At 54.1% G+C, this 22,392-nt stretch overlaps 2 protein-coding genes and 1 pseudogene across 2 annotated transcripts; 2 read left to right on the top strand and 1 right to left on the bottom strand.

The window, feature by feature from the left end:
* Positions 1–4,050: 4,050 nt before the first annotated feature.
* On the bottom strand, positions 4,051–4,446 carry LOC130143333 (olfactory receptor 14I1-like; the record flags this gene model as incomplete). The annotated part of the gene is made up of 1 exon (XM_056326035.1): positions 4,051–4,446. A coding segment is annotated over exon 1 (396 nt), but the record flags the coding sequence as incomplete, so codon positions are not given.
* Positions 4,447–8,159: 3,713 nt separating this feature from the next.
* On the top strand, positions 8,160–9,095 carry LOC130143391 (olfactory receptor 14J1-like). The gene has a single exon (XM_056326076.1). The coding sequence runs from the start codon at positions 8,160–8,162 to the stop codon at positions 9,093–9,095; it is 936 nt and encodes a 311-aa protein (XP_056182051.1).
* Positions 9,096–17,335: 8,240 nt separating this feature from the next.
* On the top strand, positions 17,336–18,363 carry LOC130143390 (olfactory receptor 14A16-like; annotated as a pseudogene).
* Positions 18,364–22,392: the final 4,029 nt, after the last annotated feature.

Here is a 22,392-nt window from a genome sequence, read left to right as displayed (position 1 = left end):
ATTAACTTTTATTATTAAAACAGGGACACGAGTGTGAAGACTTTGATAGGATGTGCTATGTGAATCTGAGTGACCACTCTGAATCAATCCACTAAAGCATACAATACTTAAAAGCCTTAAACAAAAATCTGCAGCAGAGCCAGGGGCGGGATGCCGTTGGTCTCTTCTCGTGGCTGGGAAACTTTGGGCCATGACTCAAAAGTATTACAGGATTTATTATCATTATCTTTAACCACCTTAGTGATGTTTGCCTTATGTCTCCCATGCCTTTTTTCCTGTATTCAGTGTTTAGTTGATTGTAACATAAATCAGGTCATGGTCACCCAGCTACATACAACCTTTGCCTCTTTGGAATTAACAAGCAAAAAAGAGGAGGATAGAGAATGTCTGGAGAGAGATATAGGAGAGGAAAATGAGAATGTTTGACCTAACAAGAGATGAGAGAACAGCTGGGTACTGTGAAGGAGAGTAGGAAAGATAAACATGGTTATCTAGTGATAAATAGGTGTCTGCATGCGTGTAGTGATATACAGCTATGTAACTGCTGAATGATTTCTGCCCTGAGCCTGGTGGCGCATGCAGCTGCGGTTTGTGTCCAGGCTCAGAGATGTAAATAAGGGCTTCTCTGTTATGGGAAAGTGTCTCTGGTTACATAAAAAAAAAGAGGGAATGAAGGGAATGACCCCAGAGGCACGTTCAGAGAAAGCATGCTATGTTTTGAACTTTTTGACTGAACCAGTCCTTCTTTGGTGTGCCCTTCCTTGAAACTGACTTGAGGACATTGTTGCAAAAAAGTGAATGTATGTGGGGAATGAAGAATCTTACTGAAAGCCTTGATATTTGGGACAATTGATTACCTTTGTGTAATGTTAATCCAAAAGAAGTTGATATTGTTTGCACTTGGAATGTCGATAGTTGTCTTTCTGTAGATGCTAATGTAGTAGGAGGCTATGATGGGAATGTATTGCAGCGGTTCTTCTCTTATCCAGAGTAACAGCAGGGAAAGCATCAAAGAGTTAAATCACCTTGTTTGGTAGGCAGTTAAGAATCTGAGTCACATTTGCCACTATGACATACAAAACAGAGCAACTATTGGCTTTTTGTTGTTGGCTCAAGGACATGGCTGTGAGGATTTTGATGGTATGTGCTGAATGGATTTAAGGCGCCCCACTGCAGCAACATGTTATCAAAATCTGAGAAAATGTCAGCCTTTTTTGGCATCCATTCACTCAGTTGGCAGTATTGTTTGTTTGCTATTGCCTTGGTTGCTGTCATGTTTGCAAGGGCCCCGCAAAACACGGCAAACCTGGTACTAGCTGTTCAAAAACAAAAAGGGGGAATTGTAGAATTGTACAGAACAGAGACAGTGGGTTGTTTTGACATAGATAAAGTGCAGCTTTGGCCTTGCTTTGACAATGTGCAGCTGAAATCCTGCAGCAAAGAGTTAAATAACTTTGAGGGAGTATGAGAAGAAACTAGGATGAGACAGAACAAAGGAGGAATGTGATGTCACCTGTAGAAGATAAGGAATCAGCACGAACAGCAGAGAGTAGCCTGTAGTGAACATCGTTAAGGAATGTGTTGTATGAATTTGTCTGATCACTCAAAAAGCATAGCTCAGAAATTAGCAGCACTGCGCAAGAATATGAAGCATGTTACTGAAGGACATGATCCTTTTTCTGACTGGCTTTCAAGCCTTGGGTTAGGGGGCTGGTTACAAACCATAATCAAAGGAGCATTGATGGTATTGACAGTATTGTTGGTTTTAGTATTATGTGTTCCTTGTTTGTTTCAACGCTTACAAGGAGTGATGAGTAACTTGATCGAATGCATGTTTAAAACAAACGGGATTTGGATTGCTCAAAAACAAGAAGGGGGAGATGTAGGAGGGGGCCTGGAAATCAGGACCATAAGTAACAATCAGTTAGCTGAAAGGAACGTGCTCCAGCTTGTAGGCCACAAACCCTGGGAGGATAAGGAGGGTGAATAGATAACAACCAACAGGATGAGTCTGGCCGAGAAAAGGTAAGGAGATGAGGAACAGATGGAGCCAAGGAGAAGTAACACTTTGTTGTTAATTGATGAGTGTAAAAACTTACTTAAAGTGTCCTTTGTTTGTAGTTAACCAAACAGGGATTGCCTGGTATGTAATGCTTAGCTTAAGGAACCAATCTGTTTAAAGCACGCGGCCTCTGGTAACATATATAAACTCATGATTGTATACAATAAATCAACATTTGCTTGCATCAAGCAGTTTCCTGTCTCTCCATCGCAGCACCCTTGCACCTCTCAGGGTGTTGGTGTGTAGATGAATTGGGAACAATGGAGTAATTTGGCCCTTGGAGAAACTGTCAGGGGAATGGTCTTTATGTTTCAGTCCTGGTTTCTCACAGTCCATGTATTTTTTAATTGGCAATAAATTAAATTGAATTTTAATACGACACATTTTGGCCATGACCCATGAACATTGCTGGTATAATTTCTGCTTTTTTCCTGTTGAGTCAGGGGAGCGGATGAGCAGCTGTGGGGCTGGCTGGGTGCTGGCTGTGTTTAACCCTCCACAGGACCACATCAGGACTGCTGAGCCCACAGTGGGGCTCCCCCGCACAACAAAGACCCTGACAGACTGGAGCAAGTCCTGCAGAAGCCAGAAGGATGGTTGGGACCTGGATCATGTTATGGACAAGGAGAGGCTGAGAAACTGGGGTTTATTTGAGATAACATCTAGAGTGAAAGACTGGAGCGCTGGACCCAGGTCAGTTGGTCGGAACTCAGTCAGTGGTTTACTTCACTATTTCTCAAAGCAAAGCCGTGAGGACATGATCTGGCTGGAGGTGTCTGACCACAGCCTTGGCTGAGTGGCCAACTGTGGCAAGAGCTATGGGACTTGTGTGTAACCAGTGACAGTAGGAAAGTGGCTCCATTTACATTTAGAGTTGCAATGGAGTTGGGTATCACTGAGCCACTAAGGATGACAGAGCTGACCATGCAGCAAATGTTCCTCGTAGCGACTGGGGTGTACAACAAGCAAAGGAAACGACTGATGCTTAGGACATCTTGGGGCACCTGGGGCAGCTTCCCCTGGGTATCCAGGGAACATGGCACCGAGCAGAGCCCTGTGTCCCACCCGATTACTGCCTTGCTTCCTTCACCGTGACCCAAGGAATTGCACCAGGACACCCTGCCGTGTGCCTCCACCCTGTTATTTGCCCCAACTTTGCACACTCACACAGCTGAGCTCTACACTGGTGCTTTACTCTCCTCGGAAGTTGATAGATGTCTCCACTACACAAGCCCCTTAAATTACGGAGGTGTGACACAGGAGTCCAGCTGCACCATCCTGGATGCAAACATACAAAAGCCTCTGGGTCAGGCAGGCTGGGTTCATTCCTTTGAGGAAGTGGAGTGCATGCAAACATTCCAGGAGAAACACAGTTGTGACATTAAAAGCGCTAAATGCACAGGATGTTCCAGAGATGACCAGGAAATGCCTTGTGAGGAGATTCGGGCAGTTCAGTGCTGCTGAGAGACACCTGACTGCATCAGCTTCTTCAGTGCACCCTTCAGCTCCTGGTTCCTCATGCTGTAGATGAGGGGGTTCAGTGCTGGAGGCACCACTGAGTACAGAACTGACACCACCAGGTCCAGCGGTGGGGAGGAGATGGAGGGGGGCTTCAGGTGGGCAAACATGGCAGTGCTGAGAAAGGGAGACCACGGCCAGGTGAGGGAGGCACGTGGAAAAGGCTTTGTGCCGTCCCTGCTCAGAGGGGATCCTCAGCACAGCCCTGAAGATCTGAACGTAGGACAGAACAATGAAAACAAACAAACAAAAGCTACACAAGCACCACACAGAAGCAGCCCCACTTCCCTGAGGTAGGTGTGTGAGCAGGAGAGCTTGAGGATCTGTGGGATTTCACAGAAGACCTGTCCCAGGGCATTGCCGTGGCAGAGCGGCAGTGACAGTGTATTGGCCGTGTGCAGCGCAGCACAGAGAAACCCACTGGCCCAGGCAGCTGCTGCCATGTGGACACAAGCTCTGCTGCCCAGCAGGGTCCCGTAGTGCAGGGGCTGGCAGATGGCCACGGAGCGGTCATAGGCCATGACGGTGAGGAGAGAACACTCTGCTGAAAGGAAAAAGACAATCAGGAAGAGCTGTGCAGCACATCCTGAGTAGGAGATGTCCCTGGTGTCCCAGAGGGAGTTGGCCATGGCTTTGGGGAGAGTGGTGGAGATGGAGCCCAGGTCAAGGAGGGAGAGGTTGAGGAGGAAGAAGTACATGGGGGTGTGCAGGTGGTGGTCACATACTACAGCAGTGATGATGAGTCCGTTGCCCAGGACGGCAGCCAGGTAGATGCCCAGGGAGAGCCAGAAGTGCAAGAGCTGCAGCTCCCGCGTGTCTGCCAATGCCAGGAGGAGGAACTGGGTGATGGAGCTGCTGTTGGACATCTGCTGCCTCTGGGCATATGGTCCTGTCACAGGAGAAAATGTACAGTGATAATTTAGGGGAGACTTCTGCAAGCAAAATCAAAGCCATTTCCCACAGACCATCCCCCCGTCACACACAGACATCCCTCTCTTTTCTCGGAGACCTTCCTGCAGCTGTGTGGCTGCAGCCCTGCTTGGTGCTGGCCGTGTGGGTGATGAAGAGCAGGGCATCTGCCCACGGGCTCTTGACCAGCCAGCCCCACTCTGCAGCAGTGGGTGGGGGCAGGGACCAGTCCTGGTGTTTAACTTTGTCCTCTGAAACCAGTGCCAAGGCAGAAGGGCTGGTCAGCGTCTGCAGCGCCAGTGCTAAGGAACGGGAAGGGTGAAGGCATTGTAAGAGAGCTTTAGTTTTTTTCACAGCTCCCCCCCATCTCTCCTGTTGAGTATTTTCAGATGTCAGAAAAGCAGAGCATTTTTGCTGCCCTCCGGTGGAACAGAGTGAGGTCTGTGAGGCAAGAGGATTGCCTGTGGGTGAGTGCCCAGTGAGGGGAGGTGGTCTGTCCGTCTGGTTCCCAGGCAACCTGGTACCAAGTGTCCCCGAGCCCGGGGGTGCAAAGGCTTTGCTTCAGAGCAGAGGCATGGCCTGGGCAAAGGAGAGCTGAGTCTTGAGCCCTCGGACTGTGCAATGAAGTGCTGAAATGGGCTCTGCAGGGCTTACTGAAGCACTGAAGACATCCTCCCTGCCCTGCCTGTAGAACCACCAGACACACACATGCACACACACTCTTTTAGGAGTACTTGGATCCTTTGCTGCAGTCTTCCTGGTGTCCTCTCTAGTAATGGGTTAACAAAAGTTGATACTCCTGCACAAAACTTTTTCTATTAAGAGAATTGCCACTGCTGGAAATAAGTGTGTCCCCCCAGGTGAGGCAAGGCCCATGAGGGATTGCCTCATCGTGCTGCCCAGCAGGTTCCCCTGCAGCCCCAGGGACAGCTGGAGGGAGCCCAGAGGGGCAGAGGAGGGAGGCAGGGAGAGCTCAAAAGCAGCCCTTGGTGGGGGGCTGCTGAGAGCTCCCTGCTGGAGAAATCTGCAGAGCCCTGGAGCCGGTAAGTGTGTGGCTGCAGGGCAATGCCTCTGCAGTTCCCAGCCGGGTCTGCAGCAGCTGGGCCCCCCCCAGCCTGTGGGACCGTGTGGGAGCCTTGTGCTGTGGAGGAGACCAGTGTGCTGCAGAGCAGGGCTTCCCTGCTGCAGCGTGGGAGGGCCAGGGCATGTGGGCTGCCTTGTGCCAGGGCCGGCTGCAGGGCTGTGAAGGTGGCTGTGCAGGCAGGGGTGCCCAGGGCTGTCCTTGCCAGCAGGGTCCCTGCAGCCCAGGGGGCTGTGTGCTGGGGCAGGGGCTCTGCCGCCTGCCAGGGGCAGCTCTCAGCCTGCCGGGGAGCTCCCGTGCGGCTGCGGGGAGAATCTGTAGGTGGAAGGAGCAAACCCTGTCAGGGCAATGTTCTCGTGCTGTTGCGTGGGTGCTGCATTGGTCAGGGCTGCTCGCAGCTTCTGCTCATGCCCACCTCATTTCCAAGGCGACTTCTCATGAGCACATTCACGGCAGGGGTTTTCTGCTGGAGTCTCTTCTTGCCTGAATCTCTGCTTCCATTTTTATCTTGCTCATCTTGGTAGGAATGGAATCTGAACTGTGTAGGTCAGAGCAGGGGCAGAGACTCTCAGAGCATCACAGTGATGTTTATGAGGAAGGTCAGCAAGTGCCTTCCCTCTGCAGCAGCATCCAGATCAAAGCAGCATCAGCTCTCCTTTTCCCTCAGGCTCTGGGGGAGCTGTTCTTTCAGGCCTGCAGGCAGAGAGCGGCTGCAGGGCAGAGCTGGGCACACAGGGGCTGAGCTGGGCTCTGTGAGCGCTGGCAGGGAAGAGCCGTGGGGCCAGAGAAAGAGCTGCTGGCAGGGACAGCTGCAGGCGTTGAGCGTGGCTGTCCTGCATTGCTCTGGTCTGGGAGGTGCTGTGCAGGGCTTGAGAAGGGAAAGGCATTCCAGTGTGCCCATCTGTCTCTCTCCCGGCTTTGCTCAGATGATTTTGGGATAACTGACCGGCTCGGTTGGAATGGGAGTTTCAGCTGCAGGCTCAGGCACAGACCCTGTGAGTCCTCCTGTGCCGATGTGAGCACAGCAAGGAGGTGTCCCAGGTTTCCTCTAATCTGTGAAGCTGTGGGCAATGCAGTGTGTGATGCTGGGGAAGGAGCTGGCTCTCCTTTAACAATTACCGTAATCAGGACCCTTGGTCACCTGCTTGGGGTGTCCACCCAAGCTGCACGCTGCTTCCAGGGCACACTGTGACCATGGGTGTCCCTGGCTAGAAGCGGGGTGCTGAGACTTTGAGAAAGGGCGAGCCATTCTGTGCTCTGTAGTGGATCCCTCTGCTCTTCAGCAGTGTCTGCTTGCTTTTTAGGGTAACAAAGTGTCCTGGTTGTGGCTGGGATAGAGTTAATTTTCATCTAAGTGGGAAGGACTTTTGAGAACAATTTTGAAAATGCACTGATATTTTTGGTTGTTTATAGGTGATGCAACATGTTCATGCTCAGTATATAAACTTGGTGGGGGTTGCTGGGGTCTGCCAGTCGATGCTGGGGACTGGCTGGGCATCAGTCAGTGGGTGATGAGCAGCTGTATTGTGTATCACTGTCTTCCCTGCTTCCTTTCTTCCTTTCTTCCTTTCTGTCTTTCTTCATTTCTTTCTCTCTTTCTCTCTTTGCTTCTTTCCTTCCTCCTTGTTTCTTTCCTTCTTTGTTTCTTTCTTCCATTCTTCCCTCCTTCCCTCCTTCCCTCCTTCCCTCCTTCCCTCCTTCCCTCCTTCCCTCCTTCCCTTCCTTTCCTTCCTTTCCTTCCTTTCCTTCCTTTCCTTCCTTTCCTTCCTTTCCTTCCTTTCCTTCCTTTCCTTCCTTTCCTTCCTTTCTTGTTGGATTTTATTACCCCCGACTACCTCCCTCTCATTATAACTGTCATTCTCATTATTGTTATTGTAATTTCATTTTTATTCTACTGCATTTATGATTTTTTTCTCGTCTCAAACTTCAAGATTTACATTCCTTTCTGATTCCTCTCCTCATACCTATGGGTGAGGGGGGAGTAAGTGAGCATCCCTGCGGTACATAATTTCCAGCCAGGGTTAAACCAGGACACATGTCAGTGTAATTGGACTCTATCACAGAAAGCTGCAAGTGCAGGGCAGCTGAGAAGGAGCTGGAGGGACTCACCAGAGTCCCTGCCTCTGCCCTCAGGCACAGACAGTGCCCTTGCCTCTCAGCACTCACTCTGCTCTCCCTGAGCACAGCACAAAGCCCTCCTGACCTGACTCTGGCCATGGCCGTTGCTCAGCACGGGCAGAGCCGATGCTGACAGGCCCTTCTGCGCTGGGAGCAGTTTGGGCTGAGCCAGTGCAAGGCCAGGACTGGCCCCTGCCCCCACGGTTCCCATGAAGCCCCTGCTGCAGAGCAGGGCTCACTGCTGGGCAGCCAGCGGGCACAGCCCCTGCTCCTCACAGCACACTCGGCCAGCACTCAGCACAGCTCCAGCCACGGCTCGGAAGGGAGCTCTCCTAGGAACGGCAGAGGGGGGGGACATGGGGCAGCGGGGGCGCATCTAGGAGAAACGGCTTTCACTTGGCTCAAAGAAGTCTCTCCTAAATTGTCCCTGCCTTTTGTCCTTCAACAGGTCCCTGTGTTCAGAAACAGAAGATGTCTAACAGCAGCTCCATCACCCAGTTCCTCCTCCTGGCATTGGCAGACACGCGGGAGCTGCAGCTCTTGCACTTCTGGCTCTTCCTGGGCATCTACCTGGCTGCCGTCCTGGGCAACGGACTCATCATCACCACCGTAGTGTGTGACAAACATCTCCACACCCCCATGTACTTCTTCCTCCTCAACCTGTCCCTTCTTGACCTGGGCTCCATTTCTACCATTGTCCCCAAAGCCATGGCCAATTCCCTGTGGGAAACCAGGGCCATCTCCTATGCAGGATGTGCTGCCCAAGCTTTTCTCTTTTTATTTTTCATTTCAACTGAGTATTTTCTCCTCACTGTCATGGCCTATGACCGCTACGTGGCCATCTGCCAGCCCCTGCACTACGGGACCCTGCTGGGCAGCAGAGCTTGTGTCCACATGGCAGCTGTTGTCTGGGGTAGTGATGTTCTCTGTGCTGCGCTGCACACGGCCAATACTTTTTCACTGCCGCTCTGCCACGGCAATGCCCTGGGACAGGTCTTCTGTGAAATCCCACAGATCCTCAAGCTCTCCTGCTCACACACCTACCTCAGGGAAGTGGGGCTTATTGTGGTTAGTGCCTTCATAGCATTTGGCTGTTTTGTTTCCATCATGCTGTCCTACGTTCAGATCTTCAGGGCTGTGCTGAGGATCCCCTCTGAGCAGGGACGGCACAAAGCCTTTTCCACGTGCCTCCCTCACCTGGCCGTGGTCTCCCTCTTTCTCAGCACTGGCATGTTTGCCTGCCTGAAACCCCCCTCCGTCTCCTCCAAATCTCTGGACTTGGCGGTCTCAGTCCTGTACTCGTTGGTGCCTCCAGCAGTGAACCCCCTCATCTACAGCATGAGGAACCAGGAGCTGAAGGACGCACTGAAGAAGCTGATGCAGTCAGGTGTCTCTCAGCGGCAATGAACTGACTGTGGCTCTTTACAAGGTATTTTCAAGTCACGTATAGGACATCATGTGTGTTTAACATTCCATCTATGACAATCATGGTTTTACTTCAATGTATTTCCTCACTCCACTTCCCCAAAAGCACGAACCCAGCCTCCCTGACCCAGAGGCCTTTGTACATGCGCCAGGGAGGATGGTACATATATACTCCTGTGTCACATCTCAGTAATAAAAGGGTGGGTTTTTTCAATGCCTATATCTGGAGGTTGGTCTCTTCTTCCAAAGCTGAGCTCAGGAACAGGCTGCAGGAATTGCCCCCAGAAGACCATGCTGCTGGGCTTGGGTTCCCCATGGCTCAGGGGAGGAGGGCATGGGGCAACGCGTTAGGGCATGGGCCTGTGTTGAGCCTTGGCGTGTGGGGGCCCAGTGCCCATGGGAATGGTGGGTGACCAAGAGGGATGTGCCTGGGACCATCTCCCTGGGCTTTCAGGCACCGCTGCCCTGCACAGCAGCACCGCCTGCTCAGGGCCATGCCTGAGACCACATCCCTGGGCAAGAGCAGGTGTCTCTGTGGATGCCCCAGCTGGGGCAGGCTGCTGTGTCCCTGGTGCAGCAGGAGGTGCCTGGGGAGCCCCCAGGCCAGCAGCCTGGTGCTGGGGACAGGGACTGGCCCCGAGGGGCTGCCAGGAGTGGGCAAGCAGGGTCCCTGTGAGAGAGGAGCAGCAGACAGAGGGAGGCAATGGCCTCTGTGTCCTCATGCCATGGCTGGTGCCAGCCCTGGGGCTGACTGGCAGGAGGAGACCCCTCTCTGCCCACCAGCATCTCCTGTGCCCTTGTGATGGTCTATGGCCATGGGGTGAGTGCCCAGAGCTCTGCAGCCCCCTTTGGGTGGGCACTTGCATGGGGCCAGCCCCGCGTGGGCTGCTGTGTCTGCCTGGGCTGGGGAGAGGGCAGGGGAGGTGGGCAGAGCTGGGGGGGGGGGCTGGGCTGGGAGGGGCCAGGGAGAGGGAAACACCAGTGCGAGCTCAGCTGTGTGGGTGTGCAGGGTGGGGGCACACAGCAGGGTGTCCTGGTGCAGACCCAGGGGTCATGGTGAAGCAAGCAAGGCACCAAAGGAGCGGGACTGAGGGGCCAGATCTGTGCCGTGTTCCCTGCACACCCTCAGAAAGCTGCAGAAGGGAAATTTTCCCCACAAATTCCCAAACACTACTCATTTCCAAGCCTGGTCATATACCCCAGCCCTCATTAGGGACCACTGCTGCATGGCCACCTCTGTCCTCCTCCGTTGCCCAGTGATACCCAACTCCATCTAAAACTCCATTTCTAAATATAAAGGGAGCCACTTTCCTACTGACACTTGTTACACACAAGTCCCATAGCTCTTACCACAGTTGGTCTCTCAGTGAAGGCCATAGTCAGACACCTCCAACAAGATCATGTTCTCATGGCATGGTGTTCTAACAAATATTGATTGAGATCCCACCAGCTGGCCTGGGTCCAGCGCTCCAGTCTTTCACTCAGAACCATTTCTCAAATAATACTCTTGCTCTCTCAGCCTCCCTTTGCCCATAATATGCTCCAGGTCCTAACCATCCTTCTGGCCTCTGCAGGACTTGCTGTGATGTGTCAGGGTCTCGCTTGTGCTGGGAGCCCCATTGTGGGCTCAGCAGTCCTGATGTGGTCCTGTGGTGGGTTAACCTTGACCAATGGTGAGACAAACATTCAGCTGCTCATTCGCTGCACTGACTCAACAGGACAAAGGAAGAATATAAACCAGCAATGCTCATGGGTCAAGATAAAGACAAAGAAATCTCTTAATGATTCTTTTCATGTCCAGAGATGTGTTGCCTTGGCAAAGATTAATTTATTGCCAATTAAAAAAATGTTTGGATTGTGAGATACTATGGCAGGAGAAACAATGGGTGAGATAGTCTGGTTTATTCTGGGGGAATCAGTCTCCTTGGTGTTCACAGGACAGGTAAGCAAGGATGCCAAGAGTGCAGGGGCTTGTGGGCAAGTTCCTCAGACCAAACAGGTTGCCCACACTGATGCTCACCTGGACCTGGGTCTCCACAAAGAGGACAAGATGCTCAGGGATGTGAATAGCAGTGCCAGTCTTGATTGTAGTGATTATGAAATTGTGGTGTCCTTAATGCCCAGGTAAGTGGGGAAGGAGAGCAGCAGAGCACAGCCCTGGGAGATGAGGGTAGTAAAACCTGGCCTGCTGACGGCACTGGCAGGTGGGATCCCATGGGGGCAGGGCCCTGAGAGCATCCCTAGGCCTTCCTGGCCCTGACCAGCCTCACCTGGGGCCTCCACCCAAAGCTTTGTCCATGGCTTCGGGGGGCCATTGAAGCCAGGCAAGAGATTCAGCCCCAGCATGATCTATGCCGTAGGTGTGCGGGTCACCTTAGAGAGGCGTGTGGGTCTCCTTAGGGTCACAACAACAGGCACAGCTTTGCCTGCCCATGGACCTTGTTGGTTCGGAATGTCAGCATCACTTCCCAGCATATTCTGAATGGGGTTTGCCAAAGATATGAAACCGTGGCCCTCCAAGTCCTGGGGACTTTCTGTTGCCTCCCTTCCTTCCTCAGCTCCCTCCGAATTATACACATCTTCCTTGCTGTCAAGGCTTGTCTCTGGCCAAAAGCCCAGCAGCCACCCAGCCGCTCCCTCCCCCCTTCCCTCCACAGTCAGGGCCCAAAAATGAACACAGTCACGGACAGGGGGTCTAACGAGGGATGAGCGTGGGGACACAATCACTTCCCTCACTCTCTTGGCAAGGCACCTCTTCGTACGCTCCAGGGCCCTGCTGGCTGCCTCTGCTACCAGGTCACGGGCTGGGATTGTGTTTTGCCTTCTGTCCCCCAGCACCACCAGGGCCTTTTCTGCACAGACACTGCCCAGCCAGGCAGGTCCCAGGCCCTGCAGCTGCAGGGTGTTAGTCCATGCGAGGGAGGTGCAGGCTCTGCCCTTGGTCCGTCCTGCATCTGTGCAGCTCCTGCCAGGGCGGCCACCCCACCTGCCAGGGTTCCCCTCCATGGCATCCCTAGGGCACAGGGATGCTCCTCTCAGTTTGGTGCCACCGACAGACACTGTGAGAGTTGCCTCCACCGGGTCATGTGTACAGCTCTTAAACTGTAATCAGGAGAGTCCCCTGTGCTGCCCACACTGCCCCAGTATGTCCCAGTGGCCTCCAGGTGGGGTGTGAGCCCTTCCCCACTGCTCTCTCAGCCTGACCATCCAGCTGGTGTTTTACTCATCTCTTTCTGTTCGCACCCAGAGTGGCATGGACTTGCTTGGGCAGAACAACACTGAGGGAGACCATGGCCAGAGTTTTGTAAAGCTGAGGGAAATGACATCCACTGTGGAGCTCCTCACGCACAACTGCAGGCTGTCAGGTTGGCGAGGTAGATGGCAAATCTCATAAGCAGTCATAAGCCATCACAGTGAGAAGAAAATACTCTGCTGAAATGAAAAAGAGAATCAGTAAGTGCTGGGCAGCAAATCCTCAGTAAGAGATGGCTCTGGTCGTACAGGAAACTGAGCGTGGCTTTGGGGAGAATGGTGGGGATGGAGCCCAGGTCGAGGAGGGAGAGGTTATGAGGATGAAGCACATGGGGGTGCGGAGGAGGTGATCGCACAGTACAGTGGTGATGATGAGGCTGTTGGCCATGAGGGCAGCCAGGGAGATGCCCAGGAGAGCCAGAAGTGCAAGACCTGCAGCTCCCGCGTGTCTGCCAATGCCAGGAGGAGGAACTGGGTTAAGGGGTAGCCACTTGGCATCTGGTGCCTCCTGGCACAGAGATTGTCTGAGAGGGAAAAGAGTTAGGCAAGACTTTGCTGAGCAAAAACTAACATATTTCTCAGAGGAACCCCAATGAAAAGGCCTCTCTGCTTTCCCGAAGACCTTTAGTAGATCTCTCATGAGTTGGTTTTTGCTGAGGGTGCTCCAGGGAGTAGGAGACTCTGCTGTGGGCTCTGCAGGAGTCAGTCCTTCCCTACAGCAGTAGCGAAATAGGAACGTGGCGTGATCTAGGATTAAATACACTCAGGGCATCAAAGGGCTTCACAGCATTGCCACCCCGTGTTCACCCAACTATGGAGCGGAGTTGAGGGGATTTTTCTCTGTGTATTTTGTTCCGGTTGCCCCACCACAGCTGAGGAGTGGTTTTGCACTCCAGGTGCCATCAGGTGGGCCCTGAGAGGCAAAGAGACAGTCCCTTTGTGCGGACTGAGGACAGCCAGTCTGTCCACCCGCCCTGGTTTCAGCTGCCCTGTGCTGGCAGCTCCTTGACCTGCAGGACTGTCACCCCCAGTGCTTCCCAGAGAAGGAACTGGACGCTGCTGAGAGCAGAGGCAGCCAGTTTCCAAGTACCGATCTGCAAACTCCTCATGCTGCCTCATCATACCTGAGAAGGATCTCCGCTCTGCCCCTGCAGCCAGGGACACAGAGGGCACATTGCAGCTGCCTGTGCACAGCTACCCAGCAGCATTCCTGGGGTGTCTTCTCCATGGGGCTCCCTGATCACACAGCGATGCCACCGGAGAGTTGTGCCCTTCTGGAGCGCAGGCTGCAGCCACCCAGCTCCTGAAGGTGGGCTGTCCTGAAGTGAGAGGTGTCTCTTTTGGACTTCTGGGAGCTTAGGTATCAGGAGGCGATTGGGAGACCTTACTGCCATAGGCTAACCTGTATGGCAAGAGCCCTCAGGCTGGTCTCTCAAAGGACAAAGCAGAAAGGGAGAGGAGTGAGAATGATGTGAGAGAACAGCCCTACAGACATCGAGGTGAGTGAAGAAGGAGGGGAGCAGCGAGACAGAGGCTTGGTGGGATCCTGCAAGCCAGTGGTCAAGTAACCGCCCGCTGACAGCCACAGGGCAGCGCAGTGACAATGCACGTTTAGGTGTCTGCAGGTTCTTTGCATCAGCGTTCTAGCACAGCTGCCAGATGGGCCAGCAGCTGTGATGCTCCCCTGGATCTGAAACCCTGCATCATTCGTGTCCACCTTGGTACTAGGAGCACAGAAATGGTGGAGTCTCATCTCCCAGGGGAGTGAGGCAGGAGAGCAGCAGAGTGCAGGCCCCAGGTCACACACTGGCAGGCTGTGGCCTGTGCAGAAGGAGGGAACGCTCCTTCGGGTGCCCTGGAATTGCCTCACCGGTCTAAACCGCGTGGTGGATGCCTGGGCTGTTGGAGGCTGCTGTCCTTGCCGAGCAGCTGTGCTGAGCTCTGCCACCTGCCTTGGCACTTGGTTCCCTCAGGGTCACAGCTCTGTCTGCAACAGGACGGGCTGCAGCTGCCTCTGCGTGGGCCCCTGGCTGAGGGCCCTGCTGCACATCTGGGCTGAAGCCCCCCAGCTGTGGCACCAGCCCAGCTCTGCCTGGCCATGAGGCAACCTGGTACCAAGTGTCCCCGAGCCCGGGGGTGCAAAGGCTTTGCTTCAGAGCAGAGACATGGCCTGGGCAAGGGAGAGCTGAGTCTTGAGCCCTCGGACTGTGCAATGAAGTGCTGAAATGGGCTCTGCAGGGCTTACTGAAGCACTGAAGACATCCTCCCTGCCCTGCCTGCAGAACCACCAGACACACACATGCACACACACTCTTTTAGGAGTACTTGGATCCTTTGCTGCAGTCTTCCTGGTGTCCTCTCTAGTAATGCGTTAACAAAAGTTGATACTCCTGCACAAAACTTTTTCTATTAAGAGAATTGCCACTGCTGGAAATAAGTGTGTCCCCCCAGGTGAGGCAAGGCCCATGAGGGATTGCCTCATCGTGCTGCCCAGCAGGTTCCCCTGCAGCCCCAGGGACAGCTGGAGGGAGCCCAGAGGGGCAGAGGAGGGAGGCAGGGAGAGCTCAAAAGCAGCCCTTGGTGGGGGGCTGCTGAGAGCTCCCTGCTGGAGAAATCTGCAGAGCCCTGGAGCCGGTAAGTGTGTGGCTGCAGGGCAATGCCTCTGCAGTTCCTAGCCGGGTCTGCAGCAGCTGGGCCCCCCCCAGCCTGTGGGACCGTGTGGGAGCCTTGTGCTGTGGAGGAGGCCAGTGTGCTGCAGAGCAGGGCTTCCCTGCTGCAGCGTGGGAGGGCCAGGGCATGTGGGCTGCCTTGTGCCAGGGCCGGCTGCAGGGCTGTGAAGGTGGCTGTGCAGGCAGGGGTGCCCAGGGCTGTCCTTGCCAGCAGGGTCCCTGCAGCCCAGGGGGCTGTGTGCTGGGGCAGGGGCTCTGCCGCCTGCCAGGGGCAGCTCTCAGCCTGCTGGGGGGCTCCCGTGCAGCTCTGGGGGCGTATGGACTGAGCCCTGATAGGGAAGGATCTCTCTGCTGTTGAGAGTGTGCCGCAAGGGTGAGCGCTGCTTACAAGTATAGGTTACCCTCAGAATATGTCTGGATGAGACTTTTTGTATCGAAGGTCAGCGCAGGGATTGCTATGATAAATCCAGGGCTCTCCTCAATCTGTGTTTTCAGTTTTCTGTTGTTGGGGGCAGGAGAGGGAAGGCGGAAATGTTAATGGAGAGCTCGAGTTTGAAGATGTCCCTGAGACTGCCAGCTGTAACTCTGAGTGATGAGGAGGTCTGCCAGGAGCCTCCTGAAGTGCCCTCAGCCACTCCTCCGCCTATGAACAGCAGCAGCAGCACCTTTGCTGGAGCCATCAGGGTCGTTCTGAGCTGCCCTTTTCCCCCTGCGGGCAGGACCCTGTGCCCAGCCAGTGCCCTTCAGAGAGGCACGTTTGTGCGGGGCCAGTGCACAGAGGCAGAGATGTGGTCTGTGAGCACTGACAGGGAAAGACCTGGCACAGGGAGATACCTCCCACAAGGAAAGTCTCCTGACATCCAGGATATTGCAAGGACTGATAGGAAACTTCAGACAGAATTGTTGTTGAAGGGAGAATCAGAAAGCTCTCTCTGACCATGTGCAGTGCAGACCCCTTTCTCTGAGGCATCCCCCTGGCCTGCTCTCCCCCCAGCAAAGCCTCTGCCCTCAGGGCTGGGGGTCCCGAGGCGTGAGCCACCCCCTCTGCAGCCAGAGCTCCAGCAGAGCCGCGGTGCAGCTCTGCAGCCACGTGCCCCGGTCCCTCTGCAGAGCACAGGGGCTGAGAGCAGCTGCCCGGCAGTGTTGGTGAGTGGGAGGTGGCGAGCAGAGCTGGGCAAGGGCAACGCTGCCCTCAGTGCCTGGCTCGCTCGCCCTGGACACTCTTACCTAGACCATCAGTGCAATTTTACTTCTTTCTCTGCCGTTTTGGGTTAGTTTTATTCTCTAGCTCTTGCTGTCAGGCTCTCTGGGGATGGGTGTTTCAGCTGCGGAGTCACACTCTGACCTTGTGGGTCCTCTCCTGCAGCTGTGTCCATGGGAACAAGTGTCCCAGCTTTCCTCTCACCCGTGGGGCTGTGGGCAATGCCCTATGTGGGGCTGGGCAAGGGGCTGGTTCTCCCTGAACCTGATGCTCTTGTTAGGGCACTTGGCTACCTCCTTGAAGTTCCCTTCCAAGCAGTGCGTTGCCCTCCAGAATGGAAACCTGTCCCCTCGCACCCATTAGCGATCTGAAAGCCCCACGTAGATGCGTAGAGTTTCTGTGATGGAGAAAACACTGCTGGGGTGGGTGAAATGAGCTGTGTATCCTTTGCTGTGGGTGGGATGCTGAGTTCTGATGAAAGTGTACAACCTTTACTGGTCTGTGGTGGGTCAGACCGTTCTCAGCAGTGCCTTGTGGTATTTCAGGGTAACATGGGAGTGTGGCCACCATTCATCTCAGGAAGGTGCAAGCCCACAGAAACTGGGAACCAGAAGGACAGACCACCTCCCCTCACTGGGCACTCACCCACAGGCAATCCTCTTGCCTCACAGACCTCACTCTGTTCCACCGGAGGGCAGCAAAAATGCTCTGCTTTTCTGACATCTGAAAATACTCAACAGGAGAGATGGGGGGGAGCTGTGAAAAAAACTAAAGCTCTCTTACAATGCCTTCACCCTTCCCGTTCCTTAGCACCGGCGCTGCAGACGCTGACCAGCCCTTCTGCCTTGGCACTGGTTTCAGAGGACAAAGTTAAACACCAGGACTGGTCCCTGCCCCCACCCACTGCTGCAGAGTGGGGCTGGCTGGTCAAGAGCCCGTGGGCAGATGCCCTGCTCTTCATCACCCACACGGCCAGCACCAAGCAGGGCTGCAGCCACACAGCTGCAGGAAGGTCTCCGAGAAAAGAGAGGGATGTCTGTGTGTGACGGGGGGATGGTCTGTGGGAAATGGCTTTGATTTTGCTTGCAGAAGTCTCCCCTAAATTATCGCTGTCTTTTTCTCCTGTGACAGGACCATATGCCCAGAGGCAGCAGATGTCCAACAGCAGCTCCATCACCCAGTTCCTCCTCCTGGCATTGGCAGACACGCGGGAGCTGCAGCTCTTGCACTTCTGGCTCTCCCTGGGCATCTACCTGGCTGCCCTCATGGCCAACGGCCTCATCATCACTGCTGTAGTATGTGACCACCACCTGCACACCCCCATGTACTTCTTCCTCCTCAACCTCTCCCTCCTCGACATGGGCTCCATCTCCACCACTCTCCCCAAAGCCATGGCCAACTCCCTCTGGGACACCAGGGACATCTCCTACTCAGGATGTGCTGCACAGCTCTTCCTGATTGTCTTTTTCCTTTCAGCAGAGTGTTCTCTCCTCACCGTCATGGCCTATGACCGCTACGTGGCCATCTGCCAGCCCCTGCACTACGGGACCCTGCTGGGCAGCAGAGCTTGTGTCCACATGGCAGCAGCTGCCTGGGCCAGTGGGTTTCTCAACTCCCTCCTACAGACAGCAAATACTTTTTCACTGCCACTCTGCCACGGCAATGCCCTGGGACAGTTCTTCTGTGAAATCCCACAGATCCTCAAGCTCTCCTGCTCACACACCTACCTCAGGGAAGTGGGGCTTATTGTGGTTAGTGCCTTCATAGCATTTGGCTGTTTTGTTTCCATCATGCTGTCCTACGTTCAGATCTTCAGGGCTGTGCTGAGGATCCCCTCTGAGCAGGGACAGCACAAAGCCTTTTCCACGTGCCTCCCTCACCTGGCCGTGATCTCCCTCTTTCTCAGCACTGGCATTTTTGCCCACCTGAAGCCCCCCTCCATCTCCTCCCCATCCCTGGACCTGGTGGTGTCAGTTCTGTACTCGGTGGTGCCTCCAGCACTGAACCCCCTCATCTACAGCATGAGGAACCAGGAGCTGAAGGGTGCAATGTGCAAACTGATAACTGGATGTTCTGAAGGAATAAAATTATGAATAGCATTTATAATGTAGTTCATCACAGACCCTGACTGTCTTCTGAATTTGTTGTAGTTGCTCATGGTATTTCATTTCTGACAAAGGTATCGTCCCCATTCTAATTCCTTCTGTGATTTTCTTTTCTGAAGGTGCCCTGCTCTCTCTTCATCTAACAAAGCCAAAGGGCCATTAGGCAACTTTATTTTTGCTGGGATTCTTCCTTCCAAGGCCTTTCTGGAGCTGCAGGGACTGTTCCTGTGTCCACAGACAGAGGGGAAAAGGTTCCTGGCATGGCAGCAGTACCAGGGAACACCAGCCCTTGGCTCTCCAGTGCTGTCCTCCTTCCACTTCCACACTCTTCTTCTGACCCCATGCCTTGGTGTAAGGCCTGAGTGCTCTGGCAGCTTGGTCACCGCCGTGCTGCGTGGCAGTCCTGTGAGCGCAGGCAGGGGCAGGCAACGGGCACTCTGTGACGGTGCTGGCCTCCATAATATGTTCTGGACTTGTGGAGACCACCTGAATGCAGCACTGCAACGTGCTTCCTTGAACCGAGGTCCCCGTGCCCGTTGCTCATGACGAGGGCCATCTCCGCGAGGTGCCGAGCAGGGCGCGACACCCCCGGGCTGAGGTGCTGCCAGCCTCTGGCAGGGGCAGCAGGAGGCCAGGCAGTCACTGTGCCTGCTGCAGTGCTCTGCCTCCACACGTGCCAGGGACGGGCTCGTGCCTCTGAGCACCCCTGTGCGCGTGAGGCTGGGGTTCAACCACGCCAGCAGTGCATGAGGCCAGCTGAGGTGGGGACACCTCCCAGGGCACAGCCGTTCCTGTGTGTGACTGCAGGAACAAAGGCCACTGTCCCAGGGAGATTCATCTCACCCGCCTTGGGCAGGCTCATTGCAAGTGCCTCGGTCTGATCACGGCACCCTTTCTGGATGGTGCCCTCAAATGTGTCCGAGCAATCAGGGAGGTTCTGGGGTCCTGGGAAACGGCAGACATCCAGCCTTTGTTCAGGAAAAGCAAGAAGGACAACTGGGAGAAATACAGGCTGGTCATCCTCACCGTAGTGTCTGGGGAAATGACGGTGGAAATACTCCTGCAGCCATTTCCAGGTAACTGTGGGACATCAAAGGGGTTGCTGCACCCATACGTATTGAGGCAAGAAGGGGATGGTTTGTACCTGGACCTTTGCAAGGGTTTTGACTTTTTCTCCTGCACTTTCTGTATAGGCAGATGGGTGACTTCTGGAGTGAAGAAATGGAGGATACTGTGGGGGGAAGTTGGCTGGGGGCTTGTGGCTATCTCTCGAGCTAGCTCAACAGCGTCAGGGAGCAAAACCCGACCTTGGGAGAGAGACACAGTTATGCCTGTTGGAAGGAAGCCATGGGAGCAAGAGGAGAAACTTGAAGCTAGGGAGTGGTCTGCAGAGCTTGTGGCCTTGTAGATAAAGGGAGTTGCTGAGCTGCTGTGTCTGTAATAAAAAAAGAGCCCAGAGTGGAAAATTGCTGAGCACAATTAAAGGCTGACACGTCCGCCCCCTGCAAAGGTATAAAAGGCTTGCTTGATTATTGATTAATAAAGTGTCTTCGAGGTGTCTTTGAGTGCCTTCGTGCCTTCGATCCCCTCCCAGAGTCGGTGCATCATACGCCACAGGGGCTCAAGACCAAATGTCACCAGTGGTCAAGTCCTCCTGGTGGCCACTGACTAGTGGCATCTTCCAGTGCAAGCAGTTGGGCCAACTGTGTTGAATGTCTTTATTGTCTCCCAGTACAAGTTGACAAAGTGGCTTTCCAGACCCTTCTGTGGATGATGCCAAAGTGGGCAGAGCCCTTGAGAGATGCCAACCAGTTCACCCTGCCTTGAGCAGGACAGCTGGACAAGGGCATTTACAGGGGCCTCTCCCAACCTGAGATATTCTAGGACTCATTGACTCACTTCCCTGGAGAGCTCAGCTGGGATGGGATAGCAGGGGAAAGAAGGGAAAACAGAGGCGCAGAAGCAGAGACGATACATGGTCCAGTAGAAACAAAGCAGTTCCCCTGAGGACTGTTCTTCCACCCAAATGGTAGGTAGGAAATCCATGAGATAAATTGGCTGACAGAAGCTTCCCTTCATCTGCTGGGTGCTGGGCCACGGGGAGGGTGACGGCTGAGGACGGTATCTCGTGGTCAGTTGTGTCTCAGGGACTCACATTCCAGCAGGAAGCCAATGGCTGTGGCGGGGGCAGTGAGGCCAGTTCTGCCTGCGGAGGGGACAGGCCACCAGCAGCAATGTGCCTGGGAAAGGGGCGGTGAGGTCGCCTCTGTCTGACACAGCGCGTAGGGCAGCCCCTGACTCATGGCTGGGACACGTGCTGTTAAGCTCCATCTGCCCGTGTCTCGGGCAGGCCAGCAGAACCAAGGGGCTTCTTTCTTGCTTGTCACGTCGCTGCTGCCTGAGAACATGACTGCACCGCAGCAGGCACACGGCTTGCTCGTGTCTATGCGAGAAGCTGAAAGGCTCGCAGCCTTGGAAGAGCGCGGTGAGGCCGTGGCATGGTCAGGGGAAAGGCCTCAAGGAGGGTGACGGGTCGGGATGCCCGCCTGAAGGGTGGTTTCCCAGGTGGTGGAGCTTTCCTTGGAGGTAGGGAAGAGCAGGAGGGAGAAGCACTGCCACCCAGTGCAGCTGGGAAAGTGGAGACTGGAGGTCAGGAGGAGGAAATGTCACTCAAGGGCTTGTGCCGTGGTGGGAGACGTCGTCCAGAAGGCGTGTGAGATCAGTCCATGTCTGTGTGTTTGCAGGCACAGCGTGTGAGGGTGGGCAGACATCAGTGCATGTGTGGCAAGGGCAGGGTGAGAGCACGGTGGGGAAGCCAGATGGGTGCCTGCAGCCTGCCGGGGAAAAGCAGCAGCCGTGGGACAGCGTAGGGCAACGTGAGATGGAAGGCAAAGGGCACGGGCAAGGCTGGAAGTCACCAAGAGAACCCAAGGGTTGTCCCCTTGCGTACGGCCATTGTCTCTGCCGTACAGAGTGCAGTTTATGGCATCTGCAGTGTCCTTGGCCATCTCTTCCTTTCCTGTGGATCTCTTTGTCACTGCCTTCCCCAGTTCAGCAGCCCCTCGCCAAGGAATAAACCACCCAGCAAAAGAGTGAAACCCAGTGGGTCTCTCTGGAAGGGGTGGTTGATTCTGCCTGTATCTCCGCAGGTAAGTTGTTCCCCACCGACTGTTCTCCAGTGTCTCAGTCAGTCATATCAGGAAAAATCCCTCCCCGTGTACATCTACCCAGCCATCTTGGTGGTAACGCTTTTTGTGCTACATGGCACATATCCAGCACCACCCCGTGCCCAGTGGAACGTTCCAGTACCTACGGCTAGTTAGTTCTGACAGCTTCATGAAATGCATTGGGCAATCACAATGTGGGTAGGGCCCCACAAAGACCAGAGTTCCATTTTGGTGTGTCTCGGCTTCATTTTAGTAACACACTTCACACTGAGTGTGGATTCAGTGTTGCCCAGGTCTGGAGGTCAGTCTCGTTCCAGTGAGTGTATTTTGGTCTTAGCCACAGTTACTCCCACTAGTCCCCAATGGGATGGGGATACCAGCTACAGGCATTCCTGCATGAGGACATTCAGGGAAATGGGTACCTACGCAACAATCACTCCTCCTAACAGCATTTATCGATTCTTCAACAATTTTCAAATGAGTATTCCGTGTCCATGACTCCTCCTGATCCCACCCAAGTCGAGGATTTAGCATACCACATCACAGGCCAAATTCTATACATCTGTAAAACATGTTTCAACATATATCTACAAAGGAGAGGCAAGTAGAAGACTCCAGCTTCCCTGTAGACAGCCCAGTCTTATCTGGGGTCGCATTTCAGTCATTCACTTATACGCTGTCTGGCAATAATGCAAGATACCGAACCTAGAACTTCATGGTTCTGGAGGTAGTTTCAAGCATAAAGGTTTTTCTTGCTTGACAGTCCATTCTGGTGATGTGGCTGCTTAAACCCTGCTATGGCACATCCATGGAGTGACTCCTTCAGGCTTGACAGCAGCGTAGGTGCTGAGCAAAATCTGGAAAGGTCCTTTCACTTCTCTTCAA

Source organism: Falco biarmicus, unplaced genomic scaffold (assembly GCF_023638135.1).
Source record: "Falco biarmicus isolate bFalBia1 unplaced genomic scaffold, bFalBia1.pri scaffold_27, whole genome shotgun sequence".
NCBI lineage: Eukaryota > Metazoa > Chordata > Aves > Falconiformes > Falconidae > Falco > Falco biarmicus.
Note: the sequence above shows the minus strand (reverse complement) of the source record. Positions and strands in the feature narration are given on the sequence as shown.

Bases quoted from the DNA above. Each gene is read 5' to 3' on its own strand.
- LOC130143391 (XM_056326076.1), top strand. From the start codon at position 8,160: ATGTCTAACAGCAGCTCCATCACCCAGTTCCTCCTCCTGGCATTGGCA.